Source organism: Rhincodon typus, chromosome 8, assembly GCF_021869965.1.
Source record: "Rhincodon typus isolate 14 chromosome 8, sRhiTyp1.1, whole genome shotgun sequence".
Taxonomy (NCBI): Eukaryota; Metazoa; Chordata; class Chondrichthyes; order Orectolobiformes; family Rhincodontidae; genus Rhincodon; species Rhincodon typus.
The window spans coordinates 15,662,440-15,679,747 of record NC_063339.1 but is presented as its reverse complement, the minus strand read 5'-3'; the positions used below and the strand labels follow the sequence as shown (position 1 = coordinate 15,679,747).

At 39.6% G+C, this 17,308-nt stretch overlaps 1 protein-coding gene across 1 annotated transcript in view; it reads left to right on the top strand.

The window, feature by feature from the left end:
* Positions 1–17,308, top strand: part of trip11 (thyroid hormone receptor interactor 11) — a 106,432-nt gene that overhangs the window by 72,102 nt on the left and 17,022 nt on the right. Inside the window, exons 14-16 of the mRNA XM_048600039.1 lie at positions 7,232–7,304; positions 9,210–9,309; positions 16,205–16,286. Coding sequence (XP_048455996.1) covers positions 7,232–7,304; positions 9,210–9,309; positions 16,205–16,286 — 255 coding nt within the window. The remainder of the gene's footprint in view (positions 1–7,231; positions 7,305–9,209; positions 9,310–16,204; positions 16,287–17,308) is intronic.

The following is a 17,308-nucleotide window of genomic DNA, read 5'->3' as shown; positions in this document are numbered from 1 at the left end:
GCCTCCCCCTCTCTCCCTATTTATTTCAGAACCCCCTTCCCCTCCCCCATTTCTGAAGAAGGGTCTAGGCCCGAAACGTCAGCTTTCCTGCTCCTCTGATGCTGCTTGGCCTGCTGTGTTCATCCAGGTCTACACCTTGTTATCTATGTCATTTGAAGGATGTTTTCAGCTTTTCCATTTACCTTTTTGGATAACCTAATTAACTGTTATTATCCCAGTTGATGGTGCTATTGGACATATCCAATTCCAGAATGCTAAGATGATAAATCATAAGTGTTTCTAGTTTATATTGGTAGTGATCAATCACTGAACATTTGAACACAAGGCTGTCAGTATACTTTTAACAAAAGAGCATAGGTTTATTACTTAAGAGGAAAGAAAACCAAACAAAACCTATAAGACAATTTGAAATGATCTTATCATTGTTTGGAATACATTTCTTTAGGAAACTGGTATCTTCTACACTGTTTGAACATTCTAGCTTATAAGGGGTTTTATCGTGTGATTTCTTGGAAATCAAGCCAGCAGGTTAAAGAGTGCTGCAAGTCACGTAGTCTCTTCCAAATGTCAGATGACAGGTTGAGTAGCAGAAGAGACTGCCAGGATCTGTTTGGGGCACTTTTGGATAGGAGAAGAAGGTGGGAGAAGCCTTGCTGGGGATTGGAAGCGACTTCTGCTCCGGTCCGTTGTCCTCCCTGGCTATCTTGCCCTCCTGTGCCACAGTTTTCCAGTTCTCTCCAAGGTTCCAATGCCAGGCAACCCACACCCACCGGTCTAACCTCCAGTGAAACTGTGCATGGATGGGAAATAGGCGCATAATTGAAACACTTTAACAAATCTCTGTCAGTCAGCACAAGTGCAAGCATCTCTCCAGAACATACTACACATGCTCCTTGATGTCAGCAAACACAGCCTTAAAAGCAACATTTTCTAACACTTTTCAATTCTGAAGAAGTCATACCAGACTCTGTTTTTCTCTCTCTGCAGACACTGCCAGACCTGTTGAGTTTCTCCAGCCTTCTGTGTTTGCTTTAGGTTTCCAACATCCACAGTACTTTGCTTTTATTCACTTTATTTTGAAGAATTGGAATGAAAGTCTTATTTTGTTCTGGATAACAGTAATAAAGAAAGAAAAATATTCATTTTAGCAAACAAATAAGATATATTTGTATGTCTGATTTGGCTGTTGGTATAATGGGCCTGATTACCAGTGCATTCTTCCCTTACTTGCACTTGGAGCTAGTGAGTGTGAGACTTTGTGAGCAATTTTCTTTACCTAAAGTCTAGTTTTTCTTTAACTTAACTGCCAGGAATTATTGCAGCCTTAATGCAGGGGCATGTAAGATCTGAGAGAAGCTGTGGCTAGTTAGTTAGTGGCTGATTTAATCTTTGTTTTTGGATCAGTTTTTGAACTTGGATCAGTTCTTTTCACAAAGTATAAATAGACAACTGGCTTGGTGTAGTCTTAACTGCACTGAGTGCTGCTTTGGTTTTTACAGAATGTAAAGAGGGAGCTTGGTAAATTAGGAGGCGATTGATTGGGAGTTAGGCGCTGGGGAGAGGGTAGGTGTCCCTTTTGTTTTCAACCTCCTGTAGTTGGCGCTTTTTCTTTTACTGTTATAATTATAGCAAGCATCATTTTTTTAAAGTTACGGGATGACAATTTAGTTTGGCCAAGTAGAAGGTACATCTTTGCGCTATGTATGAAGTCATGGACACGCCACAGGTCCCAGATAAACACGTCTGCAGGACGTGTCACTGGCTGCACAAGCTTCAACTCCATGATCCAGAACTTGACCAGTGGCTTCAATCACTTTTGCAGAGGACTATATTGATAGCACATTTAAGGAAGTGGTCATACTGGAGGTTCGCCATACACAGGCACTGAGGCAATGGGTGACCACCAGCCAATCTATGAGAGCCAGGCATGCAGTGCAGGAGTCCCTGAGACCCCAGTTTACTAATTTGATACTATTGAGAGTGGTATCAAGGGCAGCTCAGCTGTACACGAAAGGAGAGAGAGTGGAAGAGTAATAGTGATAAGAGATTCCATCGTCAGATCAGACAAGTGTTCACAGAAATGCCTATAATACTCCAGGACAGTGTGTTTCCTCCCTTGTGCCAGGATAATGTATTTTACAGAGCAACTCAACTTTTTTTATCCAGTGTATAACATGTCCAATGGTAGACGGTGTAATTCTAGATCCTAGTGGATAAAGCCAGAGTTTGGAGATAATGATCATAATACAGTCAGATTTAACATCATTATGGAAAAAGACAGTAATTGATAGAACAAGAGTAAGTGTTCTCAATTTGGGAAGGCAAACCTGACAAAACTAAGATGATCTGGCTGTGCAGATTAGACATATTCTTTGTAGAAAGTCAGTGGTAAATCACTGGCAGGCTTTCAGATATAAGATTCTATGGGCACAGTGTAGACATGTCTCCACAAAGAAAATTGGTGGTATTGCCAAATCTGGAATCCCCTGATTATCCAAAACACACATTGAGATAAAAAAGTAGAATAGAACTTCAGACAATCTTGTAGACAGTAATACTTCAGGAAGCATAGATATGTCTTGGAAGTACAGGAGTTAATTGAGACAGAAAATTAGGCCAGCAAGAAGAAGATATGAAAAATATTGCCCAATTAATATTAAGGAAAGTCCGAAGATGTTTTATCAGTAAATTAAGAGCAAGAGCAAGAGCATGATTCAGGAAAGAGTACAGGGTAACTTGTGCATGGATACAGAAGATGTGGGCTAGATTCTTGAGTACTTTGTTCCTATCTTCACATTTTCTTCTTTAACTACAATGTCTACATCATCCATCTCCTTTGTGAAGTACTTGATAAAATAAGCGTAGCATGAAGGAAAGTATGGGAGTGATTGACCTTGAAAATGGGCAAATCATCAGGTCTAGACAAATTAATCCTGAGTTGTTAAAGGAAGCAAAGGAAGAAGTGATCTGAGGATCATTTCCAAATCTTCATTAGATAAAGGCACATTACCAGAGGATTAGAGGTCTTTTAATTTTAATTGCCCTTGTAGGATATGGGCATTGCTCGGTGGCTAACATTTATTCACAAGAATAGAAGTTGCTGGAAAAGTTCAGGTCTGGCGGCATCTGTGAAGAGAAATCAGTTAATGTTTCAGGTTGAGAGACCCTTAACATTAACTCTGATTTCTGTTCATGGATGCTGCCAGACCTGCTGAACCTTTCCATTTTTGTTTCTGATTTACAGATCCACAGTTCATTCAGTTTTTATTTGGACAACATTTATTACTAGTTGTCCCTAGTTGATCTTGAGAAGGTGACCTGCCTTCTTGAACTGCTGCAGTCCCTGAGCTGTGGATATACCCATCCACAATGCAATGACACTGAAGGAGTGACCATATATTTCCAAATTAGCAAAATGAGTGGCTTGGAGGTGTACTTGCAGCTGGTGATGCTCCAATATATCTGCTGCCCTTGTCCTACCAGATGTATGTGGCTGTGGCCATGGGCTTGAAAGCTCTAAGGAGCCCTGGTGAATTTCTGCAGTACACCTTGTAGATAGTAAACACAGTGATCGTGGAGGGGGTGAATGTTGTGTGAATCAAGCAGGCTGCTTTGTCCAGGATGGTGTCAAGCTGCTTCAGTGTTACTGGAGCTGCACTTCTCTAGGCAAGTGGCAATATTCCAGCACAGCCCTGACTTGTGCCTTGTAGATGGTAGACAGGCTTTGTGGAATCATGGGAGTAGTTACTTGCCGCCATATTCCTAGCCCCTGAACGGCTCTTGTAGCCACTTTATTTATATGGTGTGTACAGTTGAGTTTCTGGTCACTGATAACCGCTGGGATGTTAAAAGTGGGGAATTGGTGATGGCAACGCCATTAAGTGTCAAGAGTTGATGGTTGGATTGTTTCTTACTGGAGATGGCCATTGCCTAGCATTTTTGTGGCACAAATGTTACTTACCACTTTTCGGCTGAGGCTGGCATATTGTCCAGATTTTGCTGCATTTGGACGTGGACTGCTTCGGTATCTAAGGAGTTGTGAATGCTGCTTAATTGTTGGCAAATCACGATAGTTAAAAGAGGAATGTGAATTATTAGGTGTAATAAGCATAATTTTTGCTGTTTTGATGTTGCAACTTTTAACCATAGAGTCTGTAAATTCTAACTTTTGTCTGCAAATATTGTATCCTATTCAAAAGGGTATGGAGAAATGCAACGTTATGCTATTGGAGAGTGCAAACAAAGTAAGAGAATACACAGAAGGTATTGAGAAGGGTAGAGGAACAGAGAAACCTAGGAGTTTCCTGTGCCAGCAAGTGCACAGACCCCTGAAGGTGATAAAACAGTAATAAAGTAGTAAATAAGACAGATGCAATACTTTTAATTATTGAGTGAGGTGTTGAAAACATGAGCAGGGATGTAATGCTGAAACCATACAAGACACTGGTTAGATCATAAATGAAGATTTATGTGCAGTTCTGGTCACTGCATTACCTTGAGAGTATGGAGGAGATGTACAATATTGTTGCTGCAGCCTGAAAACTGTTACAATGAGGAAAGATTGGGTGGTGAGGTGGTGTTTTCCTTAGAAAAGATGATGCTGAGTGGTGCCAACTGAGATGTATAAAATAACGAAAGGACAGGATGGAATGGAGATAGAAGACTTGTTTCCCCAGTCAGTTTCTAAGGTGCACCAAATCTACCAAAATTTAAGGTGATCAGTGGAATGATTAGCGTGTACACGCGGAAAGCTTTTCTCACCCAATCGGTGGTGGGTATTTGGAATCCAGTGCCCAGTTTGATAGCTTTGATGGAAATCCTGAACTAATTTAAGAGGAATCTTGGATGTACACCTGAAGCTTTATAACCTGCAAGGCTGTGGACCAAGTGCTGGAAAGTGGGATTAGAATGGATGGCTAGTTTGTTCAGATGACACAAGCATGATTAGCTAAATGGGTTCATTCCTTGACGTAACTGTGATTAGAGTCGCAACTTTGTAAACAGCAAAACTATGTTCAATTTAAAATTTGTTATGAATTGATGGGTTGGGAGTATTTCCTTTCAGTAGTTTTTTCCACATTCACCTGATTGCTCTTCTCAGAAAGCGATGAAAAGAAGCACGTCAGGCTAACTTGTTGATTTTTCTCTGATTTTTGACTACTTTGAGTCTGCTAAAACAGCTCAAGATTTCTTCCCAGCTCTGAAGTAGTCTGAAGACTTCTACAAATTTCCCTGCTGCTGGATTGAGTATTTTCTTCTGAACTTAACTTATTTGTGGCCTCAGCCATCTTGTCCCTGGAAGTCATGGAAATTTTGATTTGTAATTGTCTTGTCACTTGGCCTTTCTAGGCGATCATGTGATTTAAGCTATCTTTAGCTCACTGTTCCAAATTACTTCCTGAGCTTGAAAAAGACAGATCATACCTTTACAGCACTGAAAACCGAAAAGACCTTTACCTCTGCTTTCAACACCAAGTTCCCAATGATGATAACACATTCTAGGCCTTCACCACAAGATAAACTGTTGTTTTGAGAATAAAATTTGAGAATTAACTTGATCAAAGCTTCTCGCTGCCTTGGAAAGGCATAATCAAAGACTCCTTCCACCCCAATTATAATACCTTCCAACCTCTTCTGTGAGGCAAAAGATACAGAAGCTTAAACACATCTATCAACAGATTCATGAGCAGCTTCTTCCCTGCTGTTATTAGACTTTGAATGGACCTCTCATATTTTAAATTTAATGTTGACTTCGCTCTTTGTGCACCTTGTCTCCAGCCGTAACGTTGTATTCCTCTGTTCTATTACCCTTATGCACTTTGTATGGTATGATCTGCCTGTACTGCACGTCAAAAAAAACGCACTTCACTGTACCTAAGTACTTGTAACAATAATAAATCAAATAAAATCAATTCACATTATTTCTGAAAACTCTAGGCGTTCAAGAAGTAGAGAAAGCAAATATGGGTGCAAAATCCTGTCGTGCATGAAATGAGACAAAAATAAGTTAGGACATTTGGCCCAGCTGGTCCATGCATCATCATAAAAAGAAGACCACACTGGAATTGCAAAATGATCCAAACTTGTAGCAAATGGAGTAGAGAAACTAACAGTTCCAAATGCATGCTGATGTCTAGTTGTTTAGGCTTTCCCTTCTGGATTTACTAACAACCTACAGATTTTGTGGGGAATGATGAGGATTAGAAAACAATAAAATCATAAAGTAATGATTGCCTCATTGCAGCAATTAGCAATTGGAGACATGCTGCAAGAATCTTGTTCATCCATTCTGGTGTTGAAAGGCAGCATAAATTTGCCAAATAGACCAGGGATAGCATGTCATACTTAAAACTGTGAAATTACTAATGTTGCTGCATTAGTTTGGTTTCTATCTGCCGAAGTGAGCATGAGCTTACTTTAAACTAGAAATGATATTGGGTTTGAAAAATATTGATTGGTGTATATGAAGTGTTGGTCCCCACCGTTTGAAGCCAGGGCAATAATGCCTATAATGTGGAAGAATTGGTTTCCCTATTTAAGATGAAGGCAGATGCTATTTGGAGAGGAAGGGAATTGTTTCTATGACAGGATTTTTGAAGAAAGAATGTAAGTAATTTGTCAGAGGGATTGACCTCGCTGCAATGTTGCTTCAGAGTGTCTAGGGACAATTTCGTTTAATCCTCAGGAATCTGTCTGTTTAGAGATTTCAACAGCTTGGTTCTCTGTAGCTTGCTGTTTGTTCTTGAACTAGTTGAATAACTTTCTGATTGCTGCAATGATGCTGCTTCTCAAGTGTCTGCATCAAAAGCCTTGAATATTGCATTCAGAAGTGTTTTAAATTGGTTTTAAATCTGTGTTTGATCCATGTATTTTAAAAGTGATACCAAGTCTGTTTCTGTGCTGTACATCTCTATGACTCTGTGTCATCCAGCTGACGTCTGCCTGAAGCCTGGATTGTCTCAAGTTGACAGCAGCATACTAGGCATCAACTACTTGGACGCGTAAAGCACCAGCATGGAATTTGGGCCAATGAATATTGAGCTTGCATAACTTAGCATACAAATTCCAATAGAAAATGATGCAAGTAAGAAAAATGGAAATGAGCCTGTTTAATATTTGTTTCTAGGCATTTTCAGTGTGTTGGTTTTAAATATTCGGATATAAAAATGATTAGCTTCTACTCCGAGACCATCAGCTAGACTCTGATGAAACTCTCCATCAGCCTTATTAGTATAGGAGATCACAGTTATGGCCTGAGAGGTAGCTCATTGGTCATGCTGGCTCCTCTAAGCCCCACATTTAAGGTGAGTTTATTAAATACCTGCCTTTTCTACTTGCAAACTACAGCATTATTAATAGTCGTTACTTAGACTGCTGATAATCCCAACACCATTTTCTTGTATGTTTTAAAACGTATTAGGCCACTTGTTGACGTATTAAGTGCCCCAAAATCTGTTTTGGACGGCTGTTAGGAATGTCTGTACGCCTCCCAAACTAACATGGCATTGGACATTCAAACATGGGTCGATGACCTTTAAATTAGACTTCTCTACACCCAGAAACTGAAGTTTCTAACTGGTTTTAACTTTTGATGGCACATTCTCTTCAAAAGTTCTTAATTGCTGCTGGGCAAAATCAATTGTGCAAGTCTCCGCCTCTTTCTGTCATCATCCTTCATCTTACATCTTTTCCTCTCCCTCGTTGCTCCCTGATGAGTTGCTGATGTGAAACTTGAAGTCAACTTTTCAGAAAAGCAAAATATCATGGATGCTTCAACTGCTCAGGCTGGTAGCACTTGTGTGGAAACAAACCAAGTTAACTTTTCAAATTGTTGATGACATTAATACTCTTTATCTCTATAAGTGCTGCCTGACCTGTCACATGTTGCCAGCCTGTTCTTTTTTTTTGGAAGCAATATGAGCCAAAAAGAGCTGGCTGTATGCAGTTCAACAAAAATCAATGTTAAATTTTCAATGCCATGCCAGTCAATGACGTGTTTAGCGTGAGAAAGTAAAATGCTGATATAATACCCTTGGAGCTTTTTTGCAAAGAAAAGTAAGCTTTAATTTGCATATGACCTGCCCAATGCTTAAAATGGGCGCTTAGAAAAAGTGGAATTAGATCTGCCAACTGGTTTTCCATAAGAAATTGATTAGATTATTTAGGTGGTTGAATAAAAATGGTTTGTAGAGATATTTGGTGAACAGTGAGTAAATGTGATTAGAGTTATTTAGTTTTATTTATTAGAGGGTGCACCCTCTTGTGGCACAGTCACACTGTCCCTGCCCCCTTAACGTGGAGACCTGTGTTCAAATCCTACCAGAAGTGGAATATTTCCAGAGTTGTGTAATAGCATCTCTGAACAGGGTGATTAGGGGAAAAAAAGGAAGATCCTGACAGATTCTGAAAAAAATAGAAATTGCTGCAAAAGCTCGGCAGGTCTGGCGGCATCTGTGGAGGAACATTGGAGTTAACATTTCAGGTCAAGTGACCCTTCCTCAGAACTTGGATGTCTTCAAGATGTCACCTGGGCTGGGGAGCTTCAATATAGGGGCAGTACGTGGCTCATTGGTTAACACTGCTGCCTCACAGCGCCAGGGACCTGGGTTTGATTCCACTCTCAGGCGACTGTGTGGAGTTTACACATTCTCCCTGTGTCTGTGTGAATTTCACTGGGTGCTCTGGTTTCCTCGCACAGTTCAAACATATGCAGGTTAGCTGAATTGGCTATGCTAAATTGCCCATAGTGTTCAGGGATGTGCAGGCTGGTAGGTGGTTAGTCATGGGAAATGCATGCTTAGAGGTAGGGAAATGAGTCTGGATGGGATGCTCCTAAGAGGGTTGGTGCGGACCTGTTGGGGCCCTGCAGGGATTCCATGATTCTAAGATTACTTGGTGAGTGAAGAGTAAGAACAAATGCATTGTGCCAAGTGACCTCTTCTGTGTTGTATCATCTGTGTACTGCGATATAATTTAACCCACTTAGTTTGGGGATCGGTATGATTTTTGATAAGCAATGCATTGAAAATTTGTTTGTATTTAGATTGTGCACAACAGTGAATTTAATTCGAGCTCGGATAATATAGTACTGTAAAAATGCTGAAGTCTAGATGGACAAACTTCCATCCAGTCAATTAACACTGAAAAATATTTTCCACTTTCCAACAGTATTTCATAATTCATTGTTAACTGCTTTCTTATTGTTGCAGCAACATTTAAAAGAAGCCAATGATGCTCTAGATTCTGCATCAAGACTAGCTGAGCAGTTGGACCTTAAAGAGGAGCAACTGGAAGATCTTAAAAAACAAGGTAATGCATTGCTTTGCACGTGTAAACCGTTTGATTAGAAAGGTGGTAACACGTTTTGGTATTCCATCTTCATTCCTTCAACCTCAAACTCCTTGGTGACTTTAAAGCATTTCAGTGCTGTGGCAACTTGATTAGGAGGATTCAAATATGGAATTCTAGTGAAGTATCAAGGAGACAGTAAGTACATTTAGGAATTTTGGAGCAGAAAGAGGAGGTTGGGGATGAGTCAGTAGTTTAGAAGTACAGCTGGATCAAGATTTGGATTTTTGAAGAACTGTGTGATGATTGCAGATTTGAAGGACAATATTGGAAGAGTGAAAGCAGTTATCTATCAGCTAATGGGAATCATTAATTTCATGCACAATGGAAATAACTAATCTTAGGGAAGATTTGAAAATCTATGGAGGAGGAGATTGAGGGGAATAACTTTAGTTATTGCAATACAGGACTGTTGACTTTATAAGATTAACAAATATTTGAGTGAAATGGACTGTATCCACCAGTATTTAAAGATACAGTTAACTTGTGCAAGTTTAATAGTTTAGGCTTGGTGGATTTGAAGAAACCTCTGCTCAGTGAGTTAAAAATGTCGTACCATTGCTTTTTTATTTCCTGAACACTCTGAAACGTTTTCATCCAAACCTCTCTACAAACTGTTCTAAAAAATTCAATTGCTGTTTAGGGATATGTTTCAGTATACATTGCATCTTGAGAACAAATTAGTCTGAATATGCCCAGGAAACAAAGTAAATATATTACTTGCATTCTTAATCAGTGCATAGATAAAACTTACTGTTTGTTAACATTGATGACTTTGCCCTGAAATATGAAAGAAGATAGTTTTACAGCTATTGTGCAAGTTTATTCCTGTTATCCTTGGGATGTCTTTTTTTTTCATATTGGTCAAAGTCCAGACCAATAAAGTAAAACTAAATCTGTAGTAATGGTAATGAATTAAAATTTGCGAGGGAGATGAGTCTCTTATCATTAAGTTGCATTTTGTTTGTGTGTAAGGTTTTTTAAAATGACAACAAATAATACTGTGGCTGATAGTAATCAGTTCTTCAGTAGCTCCATGAGCTGATTTAGTTTGCAGCTGAGCCATGCAGATTAGTAATTCAGTTTGAGTTCAGCCCAGGTTGCAATAGCAGTGCTGTGTATGCCACCTGCACTTAGCAATCAGCCAAGGCTTTTGTTCCTGATCACTATCAGCAACTTGTCTGGAATGTGTGTCAACACCTGACAGTCATAAAAGCATCACTGGCCTCAGCTGTGATAACGCTCCATGTTGGAGCTTTCCTGCCAGCACTTGCCATTAGGGTTCATGTACAAATAGTTACCATTTGGGCGAGATTCCTTTGGATTTCTCCTTCGTGTGGAGCCATATCTTTATATTCTTGACAGCACTTGACATTGTTCCAAACAGAAGTTCAGAAATGCATGCTCAAATGAGATGCTTCGTAATTGAGAAGTAACAAGTTAAATGCATGGGATGTTTGATAGGGAACGTCTATGTTCTCTCTTTGCAAATTACATCAAAATAATTTCAGAATAGAATACAGAAAGGAGACTAATCTTAACTTTTGGAAAAATGAGGGTGCACAGGCAGAGATTGTGGGAAATGTTTAATTGTTTTTGTATGAAGGATGATTTGCTAACATGGGCTGGAAAATGATAAAACCAGAGGGGAGAAAAGTTGAATAAAAGAGCAAATAAAGAACACAATGTTGGGTGCTCTGTAGACAGGAATTTTGTTCATCCAGTTCTGTAGAAAGCATATCTCTGAGCAGAGACATAATGTAGTGTTTGTATTTAAAGTTGTGAAGAGACTTTTTGCATCTAATTTATGTAATGATTCATTACTTTATTTTTTGAACATGAACAAAATGGTTTTGAAACAAATTTTTTAAACATGTAAACTGACATAGCGGCTAAAATGGAAGCAAATGGACGATGGATTAAAAACAATCAAGTGGAACAGACATGCAGTTAACTTGACTATCAGTAAACTTATGGTTACCAGCCGTATGTCTGAATTGCTAGCTGCAAAAGGTGATCTTGAAAAAAAATGCACCTCCTATTTCAGACCTCTGCTAAATAAAGACCTGATAACATTTAAAGGGAAAAAAAACCTTGGTCTTGTCTTGGTTATGAAAGTACAAGTATTCATATTGGGAGCAGAATTCGGCAATTCAACCCCTCAAACCTGCTCTGCCATTGACTAATGTTACGGTTGATCTGTTTGTTTCATTTTCCATCTTCACCTTTGCTTTGATTCCCTTCCCTAACGAGATTCTACCTACCTCAGCTGTTTTAAAAAAAAACAAAAAAAATTCATGAGCCCACCCCCAGTACCTTCTGAGGCGGAGAGTTTGAAAATTACACAAAGCTCTGAGAGAAAAGAATATCTTGTCTGTGTCATAAAAGAGTGAACTGTAATTTTAAATCTGTGCACTCTAGTTCTGGGCTCACCTACAACAACAATCTTTTCCATATCCACCTTGTCAAGACTGTTCAGAATCTTGTATTCTTTAATCACGTTGTCTCTCCATCTTCTAAACTCTAGTGGAAGCAAATCTAATCTTTCCTCATAAGACAACTTTTCTTTTATTCATTTGGACATGGGCGTCACTGGCTAGGCCAGCATCTATTGCCATTCCAAGTTGACTTTGAAAAGGTGGTGAGCTGCTGCCTTGAACTGCAGTCCATTGCTATAGCTAGGCCCATACTGCCCTTAGGGACCAAATTCCAGGATTTTGACTCAGTGGCAGTGGAGGAACGGCGATATATTTTGAAGTCAGTAGTGGTGTTTTCATCTATCTTCTAGCGTTGTCCTTTTAGAAGAAAGTGACTATGGCCATGAGCTTGGAAAGTATTATCTAAGGAACCTTGGTGAATTTCTGTTTTGCTGTTACTGAGTATTGGTGGTGGAGTGAGTGGTTGCTTGTGAATGTGGTGCCAGTCAAGTGAGCTGCTTTGTCCTCGATGGTTTCAAGCTGCTTAAAGGTTGGAGTTGCACTCTTCAGGCAAGTGAGGAGTAACTCACCACCTGACTCCACAAAGCCTGTCCACTTTCACACTCCTGATTAGATGATGGATATGCTTTGTGGAGTCAGGTGGTGAGTTGCTTGCTGCAACATTCCTAGCCTCTGACCTCCTTATAGCCACTGTATTTATATGGTGAATCCAGTTGATTTTCTGGTCGATAATAATCCCCAGGATGTTGATAGTGGCATTTCAGTGATGGTAACACTGTTGAATATCAAAGGATGGTGGTTAGATTGTCTCTTATTGGAGATGGTCATGCGCAATGTATCAATGTAGCAAATATCCTCTGAACTTCCTCCAATAACTATACAGCCATCCTTAAATAAGGAAACCAAAACTGCATGCCGTATCTGATTTTGTCCATAAGACCATAAGAAATAAGATCAGGCAGGGGCCATTTAGCCTCTCAAGTCTGGTCTACCATTCAGCAAGATCATGGCTGAGCTGACATTCCTCATGGCCACTTTCCTTCTCTTTTCCGTAACCCTTGATTTCCCCTGCTGATCAAGAATCTGTCTATCTATCTCAGCCTTAAATATGCATAAGGATTCTGTTCCCACAACTCGCTGCAGCAGAGTTTCAAAGACTTTCAATCCACAGAAGAAATTCCTCCTTATCTCAGTCTTAAATTGACATCCCGTTAGATCATAGAAGATCATAAAATCTACACAAGTGTGAAAACACAAGTCCACGCTGAACCTCAGAGTATCCCACTCAGACCCATCCCCATGTAACCCATCTAACCTACACATCCCTGGACACTATGGGCAATTTAGCATGGCCAATTCACCTAACCTGCACATCTTTGGACTGTGGGAGGAAACCGGAGCACCTGGAGGAAAACCACGCAAACAAGGGAGAATGTGCAAACTCCACACAAGACAGTTGACCGAGGATGGGATTGAACTTGGGTTACTGGCGCTGTGCGGCAGCAGTGCTCTGAGACTATGCCCTCTAGTCCTAGGCTGTCCTGTGAGGAGTAACTCCCCTCATCGTCTACCCTGTCAAGCCCCTAAGGAATCCTATGTTTCATTAAGGTTACCTGTCATTATCTCTCCACCCCAGGGATCATCCTAATGAACCTCCTCTGAACGGATGAAATGATATCTTTCCTTCAGTAAGGGGACCAAAACTGCTGTCAGCTCTCTGGATGTGGTCTTGCCAGCATCTTGCACAGTTGCAGTAAAAAGTTCCTACTCTTATACTCCAATCCCCTTGAAATGAGGACTAACATTCCATTAGCCTTCCTGATCATCTGCTGCATCTGTATGTTCCCTTTGATCCAGTACTGGGGGACACTGTTTTAAATTTAAGGGTCACCCTTTCAGGACAGAAGTGAGAATTTTTTTTTTGAGGGTTGTGAGACTTTAGAATTCTGCCTGAGAAGGTGTTGGAGACAAAGTCATTGAGTGTTTTAATTTAGAAATGAATAGGTTCTTGTTTGGGAGTGAATCCAGGGTTATGGGGTGTGTGGATTTGAATGTGGGATTTGAATCACAAACTGACCAGCCATGGTCTTTTAAATGTCAGTGCAGACTTGAGAGACTGAATGGTCAACTGTTTTTTTTCCTCTGTGTTTGTAAACTGGCACCATTAATGTATGACATGAAAGTGGAGCAGAACATGTTAAAATATGTTTAATGTTTGAGAAACGTTTTCTTTTTGTTCCTGAAATGTGCAAAGTTTAATTTTGTCTGGAATTAATTGTTTTGTTCTTAAATAAAACTTTTTGTAGAGAAGTAGGTGAACCAGCAAAGTTGACTGTAAATTGTCAGCAACTCCCCAGCTGAAGTGATTTAAAACTAGGTTACATTGTATGGATATTTCAAGGGAATTACACAATCCAACTCATTTAGTAATTTTTTTTATGTAACTGGCAATGTTTTGATTACATTCATATCGAATGGGTCAGTGGCATTTGGTCACTTCTTTGTTTGACTGAACGTGATTGAATACATATAGTTCCGTTTAATCCACGATATTGGATTTTTCATGTGTTTAGGCACTCTTAGCTGGTGATGTTTCCTGCATAACTTCATTCTTTCTTTCTATTTAATTTATACATGGCCTTGGCTTATGATCTGACTTTGATTACTCAGTGCTAAAATATTCATTGAAACGCAAACAGTTGACTAGCCAAAGAAAAGCTGAGGTGGGGAGGTGCAGGGGTAGAAAGGAGAGGAAAGTTGAATGAGCCAAACTAAATATGGAACTCAGGATGATGCTGAATGTCTGAATTAATTCATGTTGAACTAAGCCAGCTTAGAAAACTTGAACAGATCAAATATGCATTTTTCTCAGTATCTTATCTACCATTAATGCTGCTGAAACTTCGCACCCATTCTTTTTGGTTGTCCTGACCATCAAGTTTGTGGGTTTATTTCTCTATTCAGGGTCTTCAGATTTTGTTTGTTTGATTTAAGGATGGATATCATCACTGGTGAGACCAGCATTTATCACCCTTTTTAATTGCCCTGGGAATGATGTTGAGCTTTCTTCTTGAACACTGTAGTCTGCCCAGTGTAGGTGTACCTACAGTGCTTTTTGGGAGAGTGTTTTTGGATTTTCACCTAGGGATAGTAAAGAAGTGATATGATTCCAAGTCAGGATGTTGTGTGGCTTGGAGGTAAACTTACAGATGGTATTCCTCCTGTGAATCTGCTGCCTTTGTCCTCCTAGGTGTTAGAAGTTGTGGGTTTGGAAAATCCTGTCAAAGGAACCTTGGCAAGTTTCTGCAGTGTATTTTGTAGATGGTATACATTGCTGCTGGCTTCATTGGTGGAGGGTTTTTTTTCAGTGAAGGATGGGGTGCATATCAAGCAAGGATCTTTGTTCCGGATACCATTGAAATTCTGGAGTGTTTATAGAACTGTATTCATATAGGCAAGTGGAGAGCATTTAATCACATTCCTGACTTATGCTTTATTGATGGGGGACAAGGTCTGGGGAGTCGGGAGGTGAGTTACCCAAGTGGAATATGCAGCTTCTGACCTGCTGTTATAGCCATGGTATTTTTGCGATCCAGTTCAGTTTCTTTAGATAATTAATATCACAGAGTAAAAGCATTGATGAAACCTAAGGGACTAACAGTGACAACATGTCAGGACTTAATCCTCGGATTCTAAAAAGCGTAGCGTCACAGTAGATTAAAACATCAAGGCGAAACGTCAGCCTCTCTGCTCCTATGATGCTGCTTGGCCTGCTGTGTTCATCCAGCCCTGCACCTTGTTGTCTCGGATTCTCCAACATCTGCAGTTCCTACTATCTAAGGCTGATTGAATGTCTGGACTGCTGTTATTTACCCAAAGTGATTCGGGACGTGCGAAATGAATTAAGTAAACCACTCCTAGATCTTTTAAGAGCTGAACTAATTCCAGTGTACCATGGTTCTAATCATTAGGAAGTAGAAGAAATCTAAACATCAGCGTTATTGGTTTTGTTAGTCTCATGTCACTTGCAAAGAAATTTCTAGAATGCATTATTGAGATTTATGAGATTGTTAGAACTGACAGTTCTTGAAGAATACCAGCATAATTATAATAAACGGCACTTTCCCACACTAATCTGATGAATTGTGCGACAAAGAGGCTAAATTCACAATGCTTATATTTTAAAATCCTCATTCCCATTTTCAAATCCATGGATGAAAAATTTCACTGGCGTGTGCCTGATAAACTCAGTAAAGTGGAGACAATTGAAGTGCGAGTAACTTGCAAATACTCCTCACCACTTTCAGTGTCTGGATTGCTTTTGGTTATTTCTGCTTTCTGCTTTTGTTCTTTCTGCTAAATGACCGTTTTTAACTCAAAAAGAAACCTCACCCCATTAATTTTTATTTCTTAAATAGTTGTGACTCAACAGGACATGTTGGAAGATGCGCAGAGAAAACTGCTGAACCTAGTCAACAACAGTGAAGGTAGAATTGACAAGTGAGTATCTGATATTCACATTTATTTTGGAAACCTATGAATATTTTCTCACTTGATAAAATGGTTTGTTTGCAACCCTAATGTACTGAAGCCAGAAGGTATCTCAGTGGATGATTTTGGGTTATGTAATGCATTGATTGCTCAGGGCTAAAGTAACTCAACTTGAGGTATAGCAGCAGTTTTGGTCTAGCAAATTATCAAAAGCAAAATGTTAGGAAGTGTTTGACTTTCAGCAACACTTAGTTGGACAACTGTTACACTCCATACCTACCTTTTAGTTTCTTGACCATTAGCATCACCATTTGGCTTTCCCCTATGTTGCCTAATTTCTCTTGATTTCCATCATATAACAGACTTCTCCTTGTGAGCTTTACTCTCCTTCCCTGGTTGAACCTGCTGCATCTTGGACTTCTTCCAGTTCTGTCAAAAGGCCATCAATCTGAAATGATCCCTTTTGTTTGTTCTCCCGCCGTATATTTAGTAAAATGTAGCAACCCAATATTGGCTAATGCATTTTGCTCTCTAAGTCTAATCTTTACATTTTATAACTTTGTGAATTTTTTTGGCAATTTATGATTTGTTGGCTAATCATATATTCAGTTTTGGTTTGAAACTGTCATTTTGATTCATGTCCTTCACTGATATTTAAGCTTTCTTTAGTCACTGAAAACCAATATCTGAATGCTGTGATGCTCTGCACATATTAATCCCAACGCACCATGATTTCATTGTATTTCTGACATAAGGATGAGACAAGAGAGAAGCTCTCGTAGGTTTCTCATAGGTTTCCAAAAGCTCTTGTAGATGTAGAGAGTAACATTCACATGGACTGAGGATTGATTAAGTAACTGGAAACAATATTACAGAATTATTATGATGCAGGAGAAGATCGTTCGGCCCATCCTGCTTGCACTTGCTCTTCAAATGAGTACCGTGATCTTACGCCGGTCTCTTGCTTTTTCACTATACCCTTGTACATTTCTATCCACATAATCATCCAATGCTCCCTTGAATGCCTCAAC